Source organism: Leptopilina heterotoma, unplaced genomic scaffold, assembly GCF_015476425.1.
Source record: "Leptopilina heterotoma isolate Lh14 unplaced genomic scaffold, ASM1547642v1 Lhet_108, whole genome shotgun sequence".
Classification (NCBI taxonomy): Eukaryota; Metazoa; Arthropoda; class Insecta; order Hymenoptera; family Figitidae; genus Leptopilina; species Leptopilina heterotoma.
The window spans coordinates 2,068,452-2,090,846 of NW_025110825.1; the positions used below are offsets into that span (position 1 = coordinate 2,068,452).

The 22,395-nt window shown below is 22.8% G+C and overlaps 1 protein-coding gene across 3 annotated transcripts in view; it reads right to left on the reverse strand.

Annotated features, from left to right (window-relative positions):
- The window catches only part of LOC122503163 (box A-binding factor-like), a 118,796-nt gene that overhangs the window by 49,506 nt on the left and 46,895 nt on the right, over nt 1–22,395 (reverse strand). For all 3 annotated transcript variants that reach the window (XM_043613617.1, XM_043613611.1, XM_043613623.1), the window contains exon 2: nt 1,298–1,685. In XM_043613617.1, coding sequence (XP_043469552.1) covers nt 1,298–1,685 — 388 coding nt within the window. The remainder of the gene's footprint in view (nt 1–1,297; nt 1,686–22,395) is intronic.

Sequence of the window (22,395 nt, forward strand, 5' to 3'; positions counted from 1 at the left end):
CTCAAAAGCAAAAAGTAGTAAAAAAATGTAGTAGAAATTACTATTTATTAGTAAAATTTATTAATTCTGAAGTAAAAAGTCAATCATTAATTCAAATTACTAAATATTTTTACTAATTGAAATTTAGGGAGTAACTATGAACGTTACTTGTTGATTGAAAGTAACTTTTACTGATACTGTTATAAAGTTGCTTTGTTTTGATAAGAATTCGTTTCAACAGCATTAACACGTGACTTTATTGTTGATAATAGTAACCTTAAGGATAAAGCACCTTAAATTTTTAGTTGAAATAAAAAAAATTATGCTAATTATTATACTAAAAGTGGTACAATAATTAATTTACTATGCTGCAATCCGTAACTAATTTTATTATCAAAGGGAATAATCATACTTTTCTTTTCGAAAAATAACATTGAACGTAAAATTACCACTGCAATATTATTTGTGTCAATCATTAAAATTATGCAGGTCAGTGTATAGAATATGTTTTGAACTGAACAAAATAAATTGATGTGTTTAGTACTTTACGTTACTAGAACCAAAACATCAACAAAAACAACAACCAACGTTACAATACTACTTCATTAATTTTTTTAAATACTACAAAATAAACAAACAACCATTAATATATATATAATATATTATGTAAAGTAAAAACCCATCACAGAAAAAAATATTTCACCCTGGAACAATTAAAATAGTTTCGCAGCAAATTAGCTTTTAATTCTTACTTTTAATTCTTAAAATGAATACCTTATTCTTTATTCTAGAAAAACTTTATCGTTATTGTTTCAGAGGAAGATTATCTTATCCCTGCATAATATTAAAAAATTCAGGAAGTAATTAGCATCGAGAGTAACATTTTCGAGTTAGAAATCTACTCCAAAAGTGATGATGAGTTAACAAAGATGTGAAACAATAGTTTCACAAACAGTATAAATATAAACAAATAAAAAACTACAATAAATACATACAACAAATAAAAAATAAAAAATGTTTTATAAACAAAAAAATAATTTTATAAATAAAAAAAATAACAAATAAATAAATACAATTAAAAGTATAATAAAGTATACATAAAAAACAAACAAAAAACTATAATAAATGACAAAGCTCAAGATCAACAAGTGCAACAAAAATCCATAAATAATTCCTCCCAATTACATATCAAGATCCAGTAGTATATTATATAAATAAATAAAAATGATAAGAACTGCTGATAAATTCGAGTATGAAAATAAATTGAGATGTATTAGTGATAGGCGCGATATGCAAAAATTTCTTTAAAGAGACTCACCGCTCATGAATGATTTGTTGAGTTGAATGATAGCCGAGTTGTCTAATGAGAGTATACGACGTGAGATTTGTGTTGTCGTCGAGATCGGTAACTGATGCCACAACTGGTGCTGCCCCCGATTCAACAACAGTTCCCTCAACTAAACCGCCATTTTCTATTTCCGGTTGACCCGCCTCCAACACGCCCACGCCGTCTCCACCTTCTTCTGCACTTGAATAGCCAATTTGCTGCTGCTGTTGTTGCTGCTGATGTCGATCAAGTTCTCCAAGTACATTGTATTGTACATTACTCTCACTTTTTATGACCTCGACATTCTCGTCAGCCAAACTTGTCCCTCTTCCAGTTTCCGACGTTTGTTCCTCCGTACGCTCCGCATATTCCTCCAAAGCTGCAAAGAAAATAGAAAAAAATACTCACAAATTGTATTTCACTAATTTTTAGTAATTTTCGATAGACAACTTTTCCCCTTTTTGACAAGTGAACGAAATATGACTAACTATTAGTAAGATTTGACGAAATAAATTTTAATTTTTTGGTACAATTTCACTAATTGTTAGTCGCATTTGATTCAGTAAACAAATTACACTGTTAAAAATTTAGGAATTTGACATTCAGCCGAATAAACAACAAACATTTTTTGAATAAAAATTTAGAAAGTATTTATACACCCTAAATTTTTCTAACAAGGGAGTGAAGTTTCTGGAGATAAAAATCTACTCCAAAGCCACATAAACAACAAAAATTTTTTAACTAAAAATTTAGGAAGTATTTACACCCTAAATTTTTTAACAATTAAAGATGATGCTAATATACTTCTATAAAATTCCGTTTGGAGTATAAAATTTAACTCCATTTAAGGGTAAAAAAATATCCATTATTATATCCCTTTAAAAGATGCTCGATAATGGATTTCAGAATTTTTGTTTCCTTTTCAGAAAAACCATGACAATAATAACAAAACTCTGATAAAGTTGTTGAACATATTACACAGCATTCATGTGAAGTATACAAAGGTTCAAACTTCAGATCAAAATCTTGATTCGAAATACATATATTTACAGAATATTCTTAACTGTTACCAACCGAAGTTTTATCTATATATACATCATGTAAAAAAAATATTTCCCATAAAAAAGAAACAAAAATATAATCTTCACTAATAGATGCGTTTCTATATTCTTGTTGTTATTTTTCGCTCTCAAAATTTTAAACACTTTTAGTCAAGTGTGCTAAAGCTTCTAAATTCGCTTCGCGAACAAATGTCATAGGTTTCAAATCCTCGTGGATTTGACGATTTTTTATTTTATTATTTCTGAATGATAATGAAATTTATCTATAATAAATTTATACAGAAATAATAATAATCCAATAAAACAAAGCTTAAATTATTTAAAACAATGTTTATAAAATTTTTATAAAGAATTCAATTTTTTTCAAAAATAACAAAATTTTTCACATAAATTAAATTCTTTTTAAACATTTTAATAAAATCGTTTGCAAGAATTCAATTATTTTCATAATCATTAAAATGTTTTTTAGGAATTCAATTATTGTAGAAAATTTTTAATAGAATTCTTTGTAAAATTTAATTATTTTTAAAAATTTTTCGCACATCAATGATTTTCAATATCTGCTATTTTCATAAAATTTCATACAGAATTCATTTATTTAAAAATTTTTTTGTAATAATCTTCGGAAGAATTCAATTATTTTTATGAATAATATAAATTTCTCAGAAAATCAATTATTTCCATCAGAATCTGCATAAAATTCTTCCAAAGAATTAAATTATTTTTATAAATATTCCTTGTAAGAACCAAGAAACAAAACCAATAGTTTTTGTAAATAAAAAGAAGAAATCTACTTGATATATATTTTTTATAATAATAATCAGTCTATTTAATTTTTTAGCTCTTCTTTCTTTTCCCATTTTTCTTCTTTATCCTATTCTTTCTTTTTTTTATTTTTCACCTTTACATTTTTTTCTTTCTTTATTTCCTTCTGCTGCCTTTTGTATTTCTTTAATTTAAAAAAATTGTTTATTATTTTTTTCCTTGTTTTAAATTTAAAAAAAATTTGTTTATAATTTTTTTTTTGTTTTTTTTTAATTTAAAAAAATTTGTTTATTCCTTTTTTTATATCGTTTTTTATTCTCCAAATAATGGAAGAAAAATCGCGTATCCTCGAAGCCTGCGAGAAGACACATACTCTGTTGCTATCCGGTTATAGTACAAAAATAACAGTGGTTCCCTTATCTTTCCTTGCCTGCTCGTCGTGAACGTATGTACATAGGCAGACAGATGAACGCACATTTATGTGAGAATAAATACGCGCGCGACCAAGACAGAAGATTTCAATGTAAAGAGTGACTGAGAGAGTGAGAAAAAAAAGAAACGACAAAAAAAAGAGAGAAAAGTTTATAATGTAACGAGAGAGAGTGAAAGAGATCGCGAGATGCTGCTCCCTCAGCAAGATAAAAACATTATTTTTAATCATCAAGGGTCAACCGATGCCAGGACAAAACCATTACTAAAATGAGTCGAGTATGATTGTAACTCTGATTCATATGCATCTTAAATAATTTTTTTTTTCATTTCTTCTATTAAATATATATGTATATTAATTATCATTAAAAACTTTTCGCAATTCAATGATTTTCAATATCTACTATTATCATAAAATTTCCAAACAGAATTCAATTATTTAAAAAATGGTTTGTAAAAATTTTCGTAAGAATTCAATTCAATTTTTATAAATATTAAAATTCTTTGATGAATAATAAAATTCGTTGCAGGAATTCAATTTATTGAAAGGATGAGAAAAAAGTAAATATTTTTGATGAAAATTAGGAAAAAGTCAGGAAAATAAAAAATATGGAATGGAATTTTTTTCAATTTTGTGAATTGAATAAAACGAGTTTTTTTTGACATTGAAAAAAAATGACAATAACCCACAAAAATTAATTTTCAAAACAAACAAATGAATGCAGATAATTTGCTAACGGAAAGGAAACTTACGATTATTATAATGTACTAGCCAAACTATCCGCGCGCAAGCGCGCGGGAATGTTGTATGGGGCTGCTTATTTTAAACAAATTAAAAAATTTTAAAGAAATAATTATTATAACCTAACAAAGAGATTTAACTATAACTAAAATTCAAATAATTTCACTCAATGGTCTCAATTTAAATAGAATTTACATTACTAGACTTAAACTATGGCTAGAACAATTACAATTAGTATCTGGGTCATCTTTTGCATTGCTTATTTTATAAAGCCATTTTAAATTAAATACTTTTTAAAGAAATAATAATTATTACACACTGAAAAAAGTTTTACTTGAAATAGCGATAAGTTTCTCTAGAATAACAAAAGTATTAATTGAACCACTGAAAAATTTCGCTACTAAAGTGAAATCTGTAGTTCATCCAGCTAAATATTTTTTGCCGTGCATAACGAAAAAAGAATTAAATTAACATCAGATTTTCTACATTTAAAAAAAAACGAATTAAAATAGAAATTAATCATTTTACAACTTAACCAAATTCACGCCAGAAATCACTGAATTCGATAATTTAGAAGAAAGTCAGACAAAAGCAGGGTTCCTACAGAATCTGGAAATCATGGAAATGGTATGGAATTTTTAAAAGGCTTCTATAAATCAGGGAAAGCATGGAAAAGGCCTGGAATTTTTAAAAGTTTCTAAATTTTTTCAGTTTTCCATTTTTTCTCTTGAATAAAAATTCAAATAATAATAAAGCTAAATGGCATAAAAGAGAGGAAAAAATGTTGAATTTTAAGAAATTCGAATTTTTTAATTTTTTCGAATTTTTGATAATTTTAGATTTTTTACCAAAGAGTCGAGACTATTAAGTAAGTAAAGTACTTTCCAAGAGCACAAAAATAATGAAGCTAAATCCCATAAAAGAGAGGAAAAAATGTTGAATTTTAAGAAATTCGAATTTTTTAATTTTTTCGAATTTTTGATAATTTTAGATTTATCACCAATGAGTCGAGACAATTTTATAAGTAAAGTATTTTCCAAAAGCACAAAAATAATGAAGCTAAATCCCATAAAAGAGAGGAAAAAATGTTGAATTTTAAGAAATTCGAATTTTTTAATTTTTTCGAATTTTTGATAATTTTAGATTTATCACCAATGAGTCGAGACAATTTTATAAGTAAAGTATTTTCCAAAAGCACAAAAATAATGAAGCTAAATCCCATAAAAGAAAGGAAAAAATGTTGAATTTTAAGAAAAACGGATTTTTGAATTTTTTCGAATTTTCGATAATTTTAGATTTTTTACCAAAGAGTCAAGACTATTTAATAAGTAAAGTATTTTCTAAAAGCACAAAAATAATGAAGCTAAATCCTATAAAAGAGAGGAAAAAATGTTGAATTTTAAGAAATTCGGATTTTTTAATTTTTTCGAAATTTTGATAATTTTAGATTTTTTACCAAAGAGTCGAGACTATTAAATAAGTAAAGTATTTTCCAAAAGCACAAAAATAATGAAGCTAAATCCCATAATAGAGAGGAAAAAATGTTGTATTTAAGAAAAACGGATTTTTGAATTTTTTCGAATTTTTGATAATTTTAGATTTTTTACCAAAGAGTCGAGACTATTAAATAAGTAAAGTATTTTCTAAAAGCACAAAATTAATGAAGCTAAATCCCATAAAAGAGAAGAAAAAATGATGAATTTTAAGAAATTCGGTTTTTTGAATTTTTGATAAGATAATTTTAGATTTATCACCAATGAGTCGAGACAATTTTATAAGTAAAGTATTTTCCAAAAGCACAAAAATAATGAAGCTAAATCCCATAAAAGAAAGGAAAAAATGTTGAATTTTAAGAAAAACGGATTTTTGAATTTTTTCGAATTTTTGATAATTTTAGATTTTTTACCAAAGAGTCGAGACTATTAAGTAAGTAAAGTACTTTCCAAGAGCACAAAAATAATGAAGCTAAATCCCATAAAAGAGAGGAAAAAATGTTGAATTTTAAGAAATTCGAATTTTTTAATTTTTTCGAATTTTTGATAATTTTAGATTTATCACCAATGAGTCGAGACAATTTTATAAGTAAAGTATTTTCCAAAAGCACAAAAATAATGAAGCTAAATCCCATAAAAGAGAGGAAAAAATGTTGAATTTTAAGAAATTCGAATTTTTTAATTTTTTCGAATTTTTGATAATTTTAGATTTATCACCAATGAGTCGAGACAATTTTATAAGTAAAGTATTTTCCAAAAGCACAAAAATAATGAAGCTAAATCCCATAAAAGAAAGGAAAAAATGTTGAATTTTAAGAAAAACGGATTTTTGAATTTTTTCGAATTTTTGATAATTTTAGATTTTTTACCAAAGAGTCGAGACTATTAAATAAGTAAAGTATTTTCCAAAAGCACAAAAATAATGAAGCTAAATCCCATATAAGAGAGGAAAAAATGTTGTATTTAAGAAAAACGGATTTTTGAATTTTTTCGAATTTTTGATAATTTTAGATTTTTTACCAAAGAGTCGAGACTATTAAGTAAGTAAAGTACTTTCCAAGAGCACAAAAATAATGAAGCTAAATCCTATAAAAGAGAGGAAAAAATGTTGAATTTTAAGAAATTCGAATTTTTTAATTTTTTCGAATTTTTGATAATTTTAGATTTATCACCAATGAGTCGAGACAATTTTATAAGTAAAGTATTTTTCAAAAGCACAAAAATAATGAAGCTAAATCCCATAAAAGAGAGGAAAAAATGTTGAATTTTAAGAAATTCGGATTTTTTAATTTTTTCGAAATTTTGATAATTTTAGATTTTTTACCAAAGAGTCGAGACTATTAAATAAGTAAAGTATTTTCCAAAAGCACAAAAATAATGAAGCTAAATCCCATATAAGAGAGGAAAAAATGTTGTATTTAAGAAAAACGGATTTTTGAATTTTTTCGAATTTTTGATAATTTTAGATTTTTTACCAAAGAGTCGAGACTATTAAATAAGTAAAGTATTTTCCAAAAGCACAAAAATAATGAAGCTAAATCCCATAAAAGAGAAGAAAAAATGTTAAATTTTAAGAAAATCGAATTTTTGAATTTTTTCGAATTTTCATTAATTTTAGATTTTTTACCAAAGAGTCGAGACTATTTAATAAGTAAAGTATTTTCTACATTAAAAAGTTTGACATTAAAAAATATATAAAAAATGCCAATACTTAACCCACAAAATTTAATTTTCAAAACAAATGAATGCAGATAATTTGCTAACGGAAAGGAAACTTACGATTATTATAATGTATTATTTAAATACTATTCAAATTTTGAAGAAAACAAAATTTCCAATGATTTCAATTTAAAACTCTTTTGAAATTTAATTATTTCCAAAAAAATGTATATACGAACCAGAAAATATGTTTGAATTAAACTTAAATATGTTTGACTGTATGGCAAAGATATTTTAAGTTTGATTTAAACAAAATTTGTTTAAATCCAATAATTTCTTTTCTCAGTGTCCGTGGAGAATTTTATTATTTATGAAAATAATTAATTTCTTCCAAAAAATGTTATTATTTATGAAAATAATTGAATTTTTGTAAAAAATTTTGAACAATTACTTAAAAATAATTTTTTAGTCATTTTTTTAATTGTCCTTTTTCTAAGAATTAAATGATTTATGGAAATAATTGAATTTATGTGGAAAATTTTATTTTTTGAAAATAATTGAATTTCTTTGAGGAATTTTTTTTTTAAATTTTCGAAAATAATTGAATTCTTGCTGAAAGTTTCAGTAAACTTTTGAAAATAATTGAATTTCTTTGGAGACTTTTATTATTTATGAAAATGATTAAATTCTTCCAGAAAATGTAAGTATGAAAATAATTGAATTTTTGTAAAGAATTTTGTTAAATTACTTAAAAATAATTGAACTTTTTCTAAGAATTGAATGATTTATAAAAATAATTCAATTTCTGTGAAAAATTTTATTAATTTTTTTTTCGAAAATAATTGAATTTCTGTGAGGAATTTTTTTTTTTACTTTTCGAAAATAATTGAATTTCTTTGGAAACTTTTATTATTTATGAAAATAATAAAATTCTTCCAAAGAATGTTATTATTTATGAAAATAATTGAATTTTTGTGAAGAATTTTATTAAATTACTTGAAAATAATTGAACTTCTTCTAGGAATTGAACAATTTATGAAAATAATTAAATTTCTGTGAAAAATTTTTCAAAAATTTTAGAAAATAATTGAATTCTTCCTGAGATTTTCAGTATTTTTGAAAATAATTGAATTCTTGCTCGAAGAATTTTATTATTTTCGAAAATAATTAGATTTTTTTGCTAAGAATTTAATTATTTTTGAAAATAATTGAATTCTTGCAACAAATTTTATTAAAATGTATTTTTGAAGAATTCTTTATTAGAAATTTTGAAAATAATTCAATTCTTTTCTGGAATTAAATTTCAATTATATTTGAAAATAGATTAATTCTTATATAAAAAATCTTTAATTACAATTATTTTAAAATGTTTTCCCTCGAAGTATTTTATAAAATTTTTTTCAATAATTAATTTATTCAAAAAATTTTATGAACATTTTTTTTCAAATACATAATTGAATTTCTGTGAAAATTTTATCAAATATAAAAAAAAGTATTTAAATAGTCTGTTTTTCTAATAGAAAATATTCACTTGGAAAATTTGGTTCAATTAAAGAAATGTTTAGTTAACTGTACATATAGTTGACTAAACGTTTCTTTAATTGAACCAAGTTTTATTTTTAATTTTAATGTCATTTATTAATGAATCATTTTTTATTTATTAATTAATTAATTTTATAATAATAATAATTTGAATGTGCATTTATTTGGTTCCCTCAACCAAAATTTCGTTTCAAATAAATTTTCTCCGACTCTGATACCATCCTTTTTTTCTTAGCACCAAAAAAATAATCTATCGACGAGTTTTATAGAAAAAAGAATTTATATAACACTTATGTGGGTTTTCTTACGATGGGAAAGACGAGGGTGTTAAAAATTTTTTTGTATAAGAATTTTCGGGAGAGAATATAAATCTTGAGATAAGTTGGAAGACGGTTTTCGAGATAAAGGGACTATTGAATCTTTGAAAATCTAAAGATATAGAAGAGGCACGCAAGTATATGGACATAAGTCTAATCGATATTGCCACTTGGTCATTGCAAATGACAGAGTGTTTTTGTGAGTCCAGAGAGATAAGAGCAACCTCTGCCCTCCGACGTACAAAACCTCTTCCGCTCGTTCATCGACTCCAAAGTCTTATTCGTCGTGCGGCTACCGAAGACTCGATCATCTCTTCCCTTATCTCAAAAAATAAAAGTTTTAAAACAAGGGAGTCAAAAGGGGGAAAAACCAGCCAGAAATTATATTATGTACAAACATTCATAAATATATCGTTCGCGATGCATTATTGTTATTATTATAATTATACAGACGGAAAGAAATTCTATTCTCAAATTTTTACCAATTTCTCTGATTTCCAGAAAAAATTTTCACTTTTTCCCCGACCCGCCTACAGAATATTCTGATTCATTCTAAAAATTATATTATTTTCCAGAATTTTTAACTAAAATTCTTCTTTAAATTAATTACTTTTAATAATTTTTGAAAAAGTTCTTTGTGGATTTTTAAATCAATTTGTTTACAATTCAATTTTACAAAATTTCATCGATTATTCGAAAATTCTTCAGTTGTATATTAGAAAATAAAAGCTTGAAATAATTTTAAAAAAATATTAAACTTTTTCCAAAAAAATTTTTATTCTACGCAGAATTGTCAATTAAAAGTACGAAAAATTCTGATTTTCAAAGATTTGAATCCGAAACCTTTTCAAAATTCAATTATTTATAAATATTCAATTATTATCTAAAATTTTAACTGATATTAATTTTTAAATTAATTTTTATTAGAAAATTCTACTAGAATTCAATTATTTAAAAACGAAAATAAATAATTGATTGAATAATTGAATGTTTCTTAAAATTCAATTCTCATAAAGAATTTTTGTCAACAAATTTTTAAATAATTGAATAAATTTGACGAATTTTAATAAAATTTTTAAGAATCATTACATTTTTCGTGAAATTCGATTAAAATTATATTAAAAATAATAATTGAAATTCTGCAACGAGTTTTATTCTTTACAAAAATAATTGAATTCTAAAATAATAAATTTTACTTTTTATGAAAATAATTGAATCCCTGTAAAAGAACCGAAATTTATTATATTAAAAAATTTTATAACAATTTTTAAAAATAATAATTAAAAACTTTTTGAAGAATTTTCTCAAAATTTTTTTAAATAATTGAATTTCTAAGAAAAATTTAAATAATAATTTATAAAAATAATTGGATTTAAGCAAAGAATTTTATTAAATTTCGTTTAAATAATTGAAATTTTTGCAAAGAATTTTATTTAAATTTATGAAAATAATTGAATTTTAGGCGAAAAATTTTGCTATTTAAAAAGAGAATAATTGAATTCTTGACGAGAATTTTTAAAAAATTTTGAAACTAATTTAATTTTTGGAAAGTATTTTATTACATACTTTTCAAAAGAATTGAATTCTTACGATGAATTTTGATATTTATCAAAATAATTGAATTTTGGAAAAGAATTTTATTAAAATTCCTTAAAATAATTGATTTTATGGGGATAATATTTAATTTTCTGCGACGAATTAAAAGTTAGTTATAAAAATAATTGAATTATTACAACGAATTTTATTACTTTATTGAATAATGGAATTGAATTCTGAATAATTGCATTTTTCGAGGAATTTATTTAAAATTGTATTAAAAATTCAGATTTTTAAAGATTTTAATTTGTAACCTTTTCGAAAATCAATTATTCTTTTCTGAAATTATTAACTAAAATTTTTCTCTAAATCAATTATTTTTAATAATTTTTACGACAAAGTTCTTTAAGAATTCTGAAATCCGCATTTTGTTTACACATCAATTTTAACAAAATTTCGATTTTTCGTGAATTCGTCAATTAAATATATTTTAGAAAATAAAAAATTTGAAATAATTTTAAAAAAATGTGAATTAAAATTTTTCAAAAAAATTAAATTTTGCGCAGAATTATTAATTAAAAGTATTAAAAATTCAGATTTTCAAAAACTATAATTTGTACCTACCCTTTTCAAAAATCAATTATTTTCAAAGATTTCAAATATTTTTAACTTCCACAAAGTTCAATTATTTTTTTTTAGAGTTTTTGACTCAAATTATTCTGCAAATCAATTATTTTCAGTCATTAAACAATTAATATTTAAATATATATTAAAGACTTCAACTATAAGTTCGAAAGAATTGAAATTATAATTTCTCAAAAAATTAGTTCGATAGAATTGTTAATTTATTAATCCCTGTAAAATAATAAATTATTAAATAATTGAATGTTTAAAATTTTAGAATTTTAAAGACACTAATTTAAATTCTTCTCATAATTCAATTATTTCTAAAAATTCATGCAATAATGCATTTAGTATTCAATTATTATCTAAAATTTTAACTAAAATTAATTTTTAAATCAATTTTTATTAAAATATTCTACGAGAATTCAATAATTTAAATACAAAAATAAATTAATTATTGAATAATTGAATGTTTCTGAAAATGAAATTCTCAAAAAGAATTTTATCAACAAATTTTTAAATAATTAAATTCTTCCGACAAATTTTAATAAAATTTTTAAGAATCATTACATTAAATTACATTAAAATTGTATTAAAAATAATTGAATCCCTGTAAAAGAATTTTATTATTTATGAAAATAATTGAATTCCTGTAAAAGAATTTTATTATTTATGAAAATAATTTAATTATTGCGAAGAAATTTATAAAAAATTTTGCAATAATCTAAGTTCTTTAAAATTTCTAAAAAAATTCAATCCAAAATTGAAATTTTCTAAAATTAAAGTTAAATTAAATTTTATTAATTTTTATAAAATTCAAAAATTCAAAAAATTCGCGAAGTAAATCTTTGCTATGAGAAAAATTTATTTCGGAAATCGTAAAAGTTGTGAATTGTAAAAAATTGGGCGGAAAGTTGAGTGATTCAAATTGGGCGAAGTAAATTCTCTCGTTTATTTGTATATGTAAATTGCGTGCGTGACATTTATGAAGACGTGAGGTCACATGTAAAAGTCCCTGTCTAACGTGGACATCAACACCTGGTCTCTTCTTATCAAAAAGTTGGCAGAGCGCAGAGAGTACCCATATAAATATCTAACATAACCGTCAGCAAAGTAGTTTTAACCCCATCAGTTTTTTTTCCTATGCATAATGTACCCATTGTTCTTTCACTCTCTACATTAACTGTTGAACAATTTTCCTAAAATTTTGGACATTAAAACAATTTTTTCAGAATACTAAAACCAACTATATTTACTATATTACTTTTTTTTAGAAAAATTTAGAATTGAAATTAATTATTAATAAGATAAGAAAAAAAGTTAATATTTTTTTGTGGAAAGTAGCAGTTAAAATTTTTGCACTACTTCTTAGTAAGTCTAAAGTTTACTATTTTATTTAGTAGTTTATAAAATATCTCTAAATTCAAATTAGTGAAAAGTCATCCCTCAATAAAAATTTTACTTTTTCGTTTAGCAGTTTCAAAATGTTTATTACACTTTTTATGTAATTATTACCAAAATTCAAAGAAAGTATTGCAGTATATTCCAGATACAGTTGACTCTCCATAAATTAAATCTCAAGGGGCCCAGAACAAAATTCAAATTCCCAAGTGTTTTTAGTTGTCGAATGATTTAAGTATATCAAAATTTCTTCAAGGAATCAAAATAAATTCAATTTATTGAGAAATTCAATTTGAAGTTCAATTATCGAGAGCTAACTGTATACAATATTATATTATAATACCAATGAAATAACACATATAGTTATAGATTTGAAAATGGAAATTTTGCGAAATTTGAAAGAAGCAGTCAATTTAAAAATAATGACTTGGAATATTTATTCTTTTGATAAAAGAAATATTTTTCAAAAACATTATAAGAAATTGTACATGTATATATGGAAAATGCATCGAAACAAAGTTAATTAGATGAACTGACATTGTTACAAACCATTTAACATTCAGCTGACCTTATTGACGTTACCTAATCGAATTGGAAAGGTCAGGCTCATTGGCTTATCATATTCATATATACATAACATGTAGATTTATATATAACGAGTACCAACTAATATCATAAAAAAAAATTATCATAATTTTTGCAACTAATATATATTTATAAATTATATGTACATATAATGACTTTCCTAAACTCTTTAAACAATATCTATATATTAAATTAATTCCTCATACTTCTTAATTTTCAATACTGAAAATTTTTTTATGGTATAATTCGAGTCCTTATATTTCTTAATTTTGAATCCTTAAAAAATTTTTACTATTTTTCAAAAAATTTTTTACTATTTAATATAAATTAATTATTTAAAAAAGAGAGTAAAATTTAACTCCTAATCGACTTCTATAAAAGTCATACGCCTAGAAATTGTTTAATAAATAATATTATTAAATAATTCAAAATTAATTGAATTTTAAAAGAGTTGCTTATATATAATTTTCATAGATGAACTTCAAAACGTTTTAATTTGAAATTTTAGAAAATTTCAATTTTCAATTGAATTTTATTAGAAATTTTAAAGAACTTAGATTTTTGCAAAATTTTAATAATTCAAATTCTTCTGAAATTAATTAAATTTGTTAATATAATATATTTAATAAATTATTAAAAATAATGGAAGAATTTTAGTTAAAAACACTATTAAAAAATTGAATTTTGGAGAAGTTAAAAATTATTGCAGAAATTCAATTATTTTCAAAAGTAATAATATTCTTGTCAGAAATTCAATTATATTAAAATTTTTTTTTTTAAATTCGCATTAAAATTTCCATTATCTTTATAAATAATAAAATTCTTCTCCGAAATTCAATTATTTTCAAAAATTTTAACAAAATTCTTGGCAAAATTTTTTTTATTTTCAACCATTTTCCTCAATACAATTTAATGATTTTCAATATCTAAAATATTTTAATAAAATTTTCCAAAAGAATTCAATTTATTTCATTATTTTCATAGATAATACAAATTTCACAGAAATTCAATTATCTTCAAATTTTTTTATAAATTTCTTCGCAGTAATTCAATTATTTTCATAAATAACAAAATTCTTTTACATGCGAATTTAATTATTTCCATAAGCAAAAAAATTCTTTTAGAGGGACTCAATTATTATCATAAATAATAAAATTTTTTACAGGGATTCAATTATTTTCATAAAAAGTAAAATCCATTTTTGAAATTCAATTATTTTCGTAAAGAATAAAACTCGTCGCAGAATTTCAATTATTTTTAATACAAAGTTAATCGAATTCCACTAAAAATGTAATGATTCTTAAAAATTCAATTTTAAGAAACATTCAATTATTCAATAATTTATTTATTTTAGTATTTAAATTACTCAATACTCGTATAGAATATTCTAATAAAAATTTATTTAAAAATTAATTTTAGTTAAAATTTTAGATAATAATTGAATATTAAAAACATCATACCATAAATTTTTAGAAGTAATTATGAATTTTAAGAAGAATTTAAATTAATGTCTTTAAAATTCTAAATTTTTAAACATTCAATTATTCCATAATTTATTATTTTACAAGGATTAATAAATTAGCAATTCTATCGCACTAATTTTTTTTTTGAGAAATTTTCATTTCAATTCTTTTGAACTTATAGTAGAAGTCTTTAATATATATTCAAATAGTTAATTATTTAATGACGGAAAATAATTGATTTGCAGAAGAATTTTAGTCAAAAACTCTAAAAAAATAAATGAATTTTGTAGAAGTTAAAAATATTTGAAATTTGCAATTTTTAGAAATAATGAAATTTTGAAAAGTTTTCAGTTTAAAATTTTAGAAAATTTGAATTTTTAATGAACTTAATTAGATTTACTTCGCGAATTTTTTTAATTTTTGAATTTTATAAAAATTAATAAAATTTATTTCGAACGTATACACATATTCGCAACTTTTACAATTTCCCAAAGTAAATTTTTGACATGGCAAAAATTTACTTCGCGGAAATTGTAAAAGTTGCTGCAAATACAGAATATTTCTATTTTAGTTAAAAAAAAAATTTTTGTAATGCCCTCAAGTTAAATTATAAAGAGAAAAAAAAATTACAGTCACGAAGACTTGAACCCCGGTTGTTACTGTTACAAATGCAGTGGAGAAGCCACTTGGCTATCTCACACTTTTTGCTTCATTTAAGTCAAAATCGAGAAATAAATATTTTCCTCTCCAAAACTTCTACTTCTTTTCTTCTATACTTCAAATTAAAACTTTTTTAAAATGTATAGAATAATTTTTATTTCACGAAAAAACTGAAAAATTTAAGATAATAATTTGAAAATATCAGGAATGTTTTGGCGCTTAAAGATTATAAATTATACATTGGGTAATCATGAGTAACGCGTGCGAGATATCGCGAGGTGGCAAATCAAACTCGTTATGATTCGATATATCTTATAGTCAATATACAAAATACGATTTACGTTTAATGTACAAACAAAAATATGAGGAGAAAAAAAAAGAAGAAAACGAAACAGAGAAAGAAGTGGAAGTAGAATAAGAAAAAGAAGAAGTAAGAACTAAGAAGAGAAAAAAAGAAGAAAATGAAGTAGAAGTAGAATAAGAAACGGAAAAGAAAAAGATGTATATAGATTATAGAAGTAAGAAGAGAAAAAAATAAGTAGAAGTAGAATAAGAAACTGAAAAAGAAGAAGAAGTATAAGAAGAGAAGGAAAAGAAGTAGAATAAGAAAAAGAAAAAGAAGAAGAAAAGAGAAAGAAGTAAAAAAGAAGAATAAGTAGAAAAATAAGTAGAATAAGAAAAAGAAGAAGTATAAGAAGAGAAGAAGTAAAAGTAGAATAAGAAAAAGAAGGAAAAAAGTAGAAGTAGAATAAGAAAAAGTAGAAGAGAAAGAAGTAAGAAGAAAAAAAATAATCTCCTTTTTTTCTCTCTCAAAATTGGATGAATGATTAAGGCGCTTATTTCTATCGCAGCTTTTAAGTGTACTTTACAAACTACAGCGTCTAATCTGAGCGCGTCCACTGCGAATTCAATAATGTTTTAAGCGCAGACATTCCGACGCTGATTCTTATTATATATATATATATAAATATTATCTGAATCTCTATTACTTTAATATCAACAATTTATTATCAAACTATAATGTTATATGCTCTATTACGTATAAACATTGTTCAATTATCATTTACATTACACCCCTATTTAATATGACGCTCTCTCCATTCTCCGAAATAGACCTTAGGCGCAAAAAAATTGTAGGTTATGTTAAAAAAAGTTATTGTTTAATTTAAGGTATATTTTTAATAATCTGACGTCAAAAACAGTTTCTACGCCAATTTATACACGGAATAATTAATAATAATTGTTTTTGACTCCAGATAATTAAAACTAAAATCCTAAATTAAGCAAAAACTTTTCTAAACATAACCTATAATTGTTTGTCACGTAAAGCGTCACAAAATGTCTTTACCGCCCTTTTAATTCTCTATTAAAATTCAATCTCTATTACATTAGTAGAAATTTAATAAAATAATTAATAAATAAATAATAAATAATAAATAAATAATAAATAAATGATAATTTTATAAATAAAAAACGCAGCTTTGGCAAAATTTTATACACGAATTAAAAAAAAGTTATCTTCATAATTAATGAGATGAAAAAAACATTTTTTTCCCCTAAAGTCTATTTTCATTTTCGGTTCTCCTTAAAGTTTCCTGTTTCTTTCTCAAATAAGAAGATCTCCTTCTCTATGTGTGTGTGTGTGAGTGTCTGTTTCGGGGTTGAGAGGAACGAGCGCAACCATAAAATGAGTAAACACCCCTCGAAAAAAAGGGTCCCTCAACGTGTGTTTGCGGTTTGGCGTCTGGCACTTCTTAAGGCCCAATAATATATTATGAAAACGAGAGAATATTCCCCGACGAATAATTTTCTCATTTTACGGAAAGAAAATAAAAAAAAATTCACGTGTATGTAGGAAAAAAATGTTTTTTTTTTCATTTGTCTTATAGGAATGGTTAATATTCGGTGAAAATATATATTTTTATTACGCAGTCGCATAACAGACTGTGGACTGTAAATTGTACTGAACTAAACAAAGCTTTACTAAACTTTATTAAACTTTACTAAACTTTACTAAACTTTACTAAATTTGTTTTTAAAAAAACCTTTAACTACAATTATATTACATATGCAAAAGAGAAAATACCATTCGGAAGTAAATTTCGACATTTTCTTTTCAAGTATATACATAAAATGTAATGGTAGTTCGCAGTTATATACGGTTACCGTTGACGATAAACGCGATAGCAATGATAAGGTGATATGCAACGGCACGCGACTGCGATACAGACCCTACGTTTACTATAAACTTATATGATTTCTCGTAAATGAAAGATGATGCTGCACACAACTTGCATATTTCATTCGCATAAAAGAATAAATCAAAATTTATAATTTTCCTACTTTTTTCCCAAAACTATTATTAATTAATTAACTCCCATCTATAAAGATTTGGAAGACTCAAAACAAACAATTTAGTGATCATATTTTAATCATAATTTATTTATTATTTTCATTTTAATAATCCTGCACTCTAAATTTGAATCAATATAAAAATGTTTACTAATTATTTTTTTATTTATTTTTTACTTGTTTTTTATTTATTTTTTATTTCTTATTTATTTAGTGACTGACTTTTTGCTCTTGAATTAGTAAATGTAATTAATTGTACTAATAAATAGTAGTTTCCACTAATTTATTAATAAAATTTATACTTAATTCAAAAGCATAAATTTACATTGAAAATTAATATTTGTTTTTTCTAATTATTAGAGGCCTTTTATTATACCAAAATAATTACACGAAGAGAGAACATATATATTAAATTTTGTAAAAGTATTTTACAAATTTTGGAAAAAGTGTAACAAAGCAAAATTTTTATATAAAAAATACTAAACTTTACAAAAACTCAAGAGAAATTTAGTATAATTGTATCAAATATCAAGAATATTAATTAAATTGTATAATATAACTTTGCTAAATTTCACATAAATTTTTTTAAAGTTTAATATTTTTTATATCAAAAATTTGCTTTGTTCCACTTTTTCTCCAATTTGTAAAATACTTTTACAAAATTTAATATATATTTTCTCACCGTGCACAAATTTATTTTTAATTCTGAAATAAAATAAATTCCAAAGCGCATAACTCTCAAGTATTTTATTTAAAACCGTGCAGAAGAAAAATTTATATTGAAAATTAATTTTTATTTTATAAATAATTATGGTAAAAATTAATTCTATAATAAAAAAGAATTTCTAAGTGCATAACTATGCATTCTGCAATATCAATTAATTCTCGGATCATTTCCAATATAATGTACAATATGAATCGTTGCTTTGGCAAATAAACGAAGCAAAAGGTGATCTCGTTCTCTGGTATGCGATAAGGTGAGATTTTTACTCGCCTTAAATCACGCACAAAGTTGCAAAAATATTTTACTCTTTCTCTTTCTCTCTCTCTCTTATACTATTAACAATAATTTTCATAATTTATTCAATTCGATAATAAAAAATTTCAATATAAATTCTTTCAAATATAATTTTTATTTTAAAATATGCGCGGTTCTTTTTTTATATAAAAGGGAAAATAAAATACCATTCAACACACCTAGAGAAAATTATTCTTGTGGAACCAAATACAAAAATTATTTTAGTTAAATAAAAATATGTCTCAGAGTTTACTGAATCAATTATTTGCTTTAAATAAAAATTCTATTTGTCATAAATAACAATTCGGCACAAATAAAATTTATTCGAACAAAATAAAATTCATTTGCAACAAATAAAATTTATTCGAACACTATAAAATTCATTTGCAACAAAAAAAAATTTATTTGCAAGAAATAAAATTTTTATTCTAATCCAAATGTAATTTATATATGCCACAAATATTTAATTTTTATTCGAACCAAATTCAATTTACTTCTTTAAAAAATTATTTTGTGCATAAGTAAAATTCTTATTTTGACCAAAAATAATTTATTTCTAACAAAATAAATTATTTTAGGCGGAAATAAATTTTTTAATTCAGCCAAATTTAATTTATTTCTTAGAAAATTATTTTAGCCTTAATTAAAATTATTATTTTGACCAAAAATTATTTATTTGCAACAAAATAAATTATTTTAGATGCATTAAGTCAAATTTAAACCAAATTCAATGTATTTTTAACAAAAATATTTTGGACGTAAGTAAAATTCTTTTTTGAACCAAAAATTATATCATTTATTTGAGCCAAGTATATAGTTTCTTTGAACCTACTTAATATAATTTCTTTCAACCAACTAAAATTTATTTGAACCCAATAAAAAATTTATTAATAGGCTCTGAATCAAATATATCTTTTTCAGCATGCAAATGTAAAAATAAAAACGGTAAACAAAATATTTTAATATATTCTTAAAGTTAGTGACCGTTTATTATTTTAATATTTTTTAATAAAAAGCTTACAATTTTACAATTTTTAAAAAAAAACACGACCTATAAGCCGTTTACTCAATAATATTAAAATATTCTAATGAAAAATAAATTTCTTTTCCAATATAATAATAATTTATTATATTATTCTATAATAAATTATATTATTACTATTATTATTTTTTTATTACTATATTATTATCATTAATATTATTATTTTTTTAATACTATATTATTATTTTTGTAATTATTATATTTTGATTAATTATCATCTCTCTTATATTGGTATCGAATTTCAAAAACATTATGAAAAATGGGATTAAAATGGCAAAATAATATACACAGAAAATAAAGATGATCTCGAGTCGACTTATTAATACAAATATAAGTAATAATTTCCGTTGTTCTCGAAGAAACAAAGAAAAGGGGATTGATGGGTGATTGAACGTTTCTTCATTTGTTCATCAGCGAAAATAAAATAAAATTAAAAGCCGAGTGGAAATTTCGTGACGTAAAACAGCAGTTTTGAAGAAGAGCGCAAACTAATAAAACCGCAAGGCATTTACGCCGCGCCGCCAATTCCCTGACCCAACACGACCTCTGAACCAGACCGTCTCATTTTATTCTCCAACTTCTCATCATATATACGTGGCAATACTATATATACATTATATATATATATAATTATCACGATTTCTATATCATTATTCTCCTATATACAAAATTACCCAACAAATACATTTTTTTATTGGCGGTGGAAAAAAATTTCGTCTCTAAATTTTTAGAATTTTTTTCATCATTTTTTTGCGTTCCTCTTAAAAAAATGGAAGACACAAATCATAAATTTGACCATTTTTAGCAAAATTTTTATTTCCTTCAATTAAAGACCTTCGCTATTCTAAAGAAACCTATCGCCCTTCTAGGTAAACCTTTTTATTTTCTATCCAGTCAAAAGAAATAATTTTTATGACAAATGCCCCATATCGTAAATTTCCATCTCCATAAAAAAACATCTAAACTATAATCAGAAGCTGCACCCGAAAAAAGAGCAGAACAAGTTCAAAATCTGTTTTCCAAGAAAAAACCAATAAAACCATTACAATTTTCAAAAATAAAATCTACAATGTAGTACAAAGAATTGTTGCTTACTAATACAAAGCACTAAAAAAAACAAAATTAAACTACATTTTAAGAAATAACGATAAATAATAAAACTGTCGTTACAGAAGATCTAAATTTTGATTTAAGAAGTGACAAGCCGCTCATACTCAAATTCTTCAATTCTACGAATAAAATAATTTTTTTTTTTCTTTAAAAACTTGAAACACATAATACTCAAATCTCAAAGAGCGACTGACCTTTCCTGTATGGGGTTGCAGTGAGAGTTTTTAACTCAAGATTAGAAAAAAATATTGTGAAATCATTCTGTATTTCTGTTGTGATTTGCGATAAGAGTTAATAACGATAAACGTTATTCATTCGTTTTTAATAATAAAAAAAAGAAAAATAATTCTCGTTACAAATAAATTTCTGCAATACTGCATACATATACATGAGATGCGAGAAATAATAATAATAATAATAATCACCGTAATTATAAGTATACAATAATAATCATCATAATTATGAGAACAATAATAATCACCATAATTATAATAATAATCATTATAATTATAACAACAATAATTTTTTATTCGTATTCATATAATTGTTATTTTTATTATTATAAAACTTATAATTGTAATAATAATCATCATGATTAAAATTATAAATATTATCACCATAATTATAATTATAATCAGCATAATTATAATTCTTATAATAATAATCGTGATAATATAATAATAACATCAATAATACTTTTTATTCTTACTAATATAATTATAACTAATATTATAATAATAATAATATTAATAAAAATAAATATTTATTAATATTATTTTTGACAAAATATTTTTCAAGAACCCGAATAATATTATTAATTAATATTAATTAATGTTAACTAGTTGTGATAATTTTTTTATTTTTATTATCATAAAATGAATAATTAGATAATTAATTATAGATTATTTTACTACTAATTACTAATAGATAATATAGTGTTTCTTAACTATAGATATATTTTCGACCAGTATATTTAATGAATTTAATTAAATTTATAATTTTGCCTAAATTTTTTAACATTTCTTTTACTAAATTTATTTGTATCAAATAATTTCAAATTAAAATAGATCGTCGGGGTTAAGCAAACTTAAGTATAATTTTGACTTAGAGGACGATATACATTTTCTAAACATAAATAAATTGTCATTTATCAAATAAATAATTCTAAATTTATAAATAAATCAATTTTTATTCAAATACAATTTATTGAAATTTGAACAATAACAAAAAATCATTGGAATAAAATTTAATATGATGCGAATAATAATGAAAATCATTTGAGTGAAATTT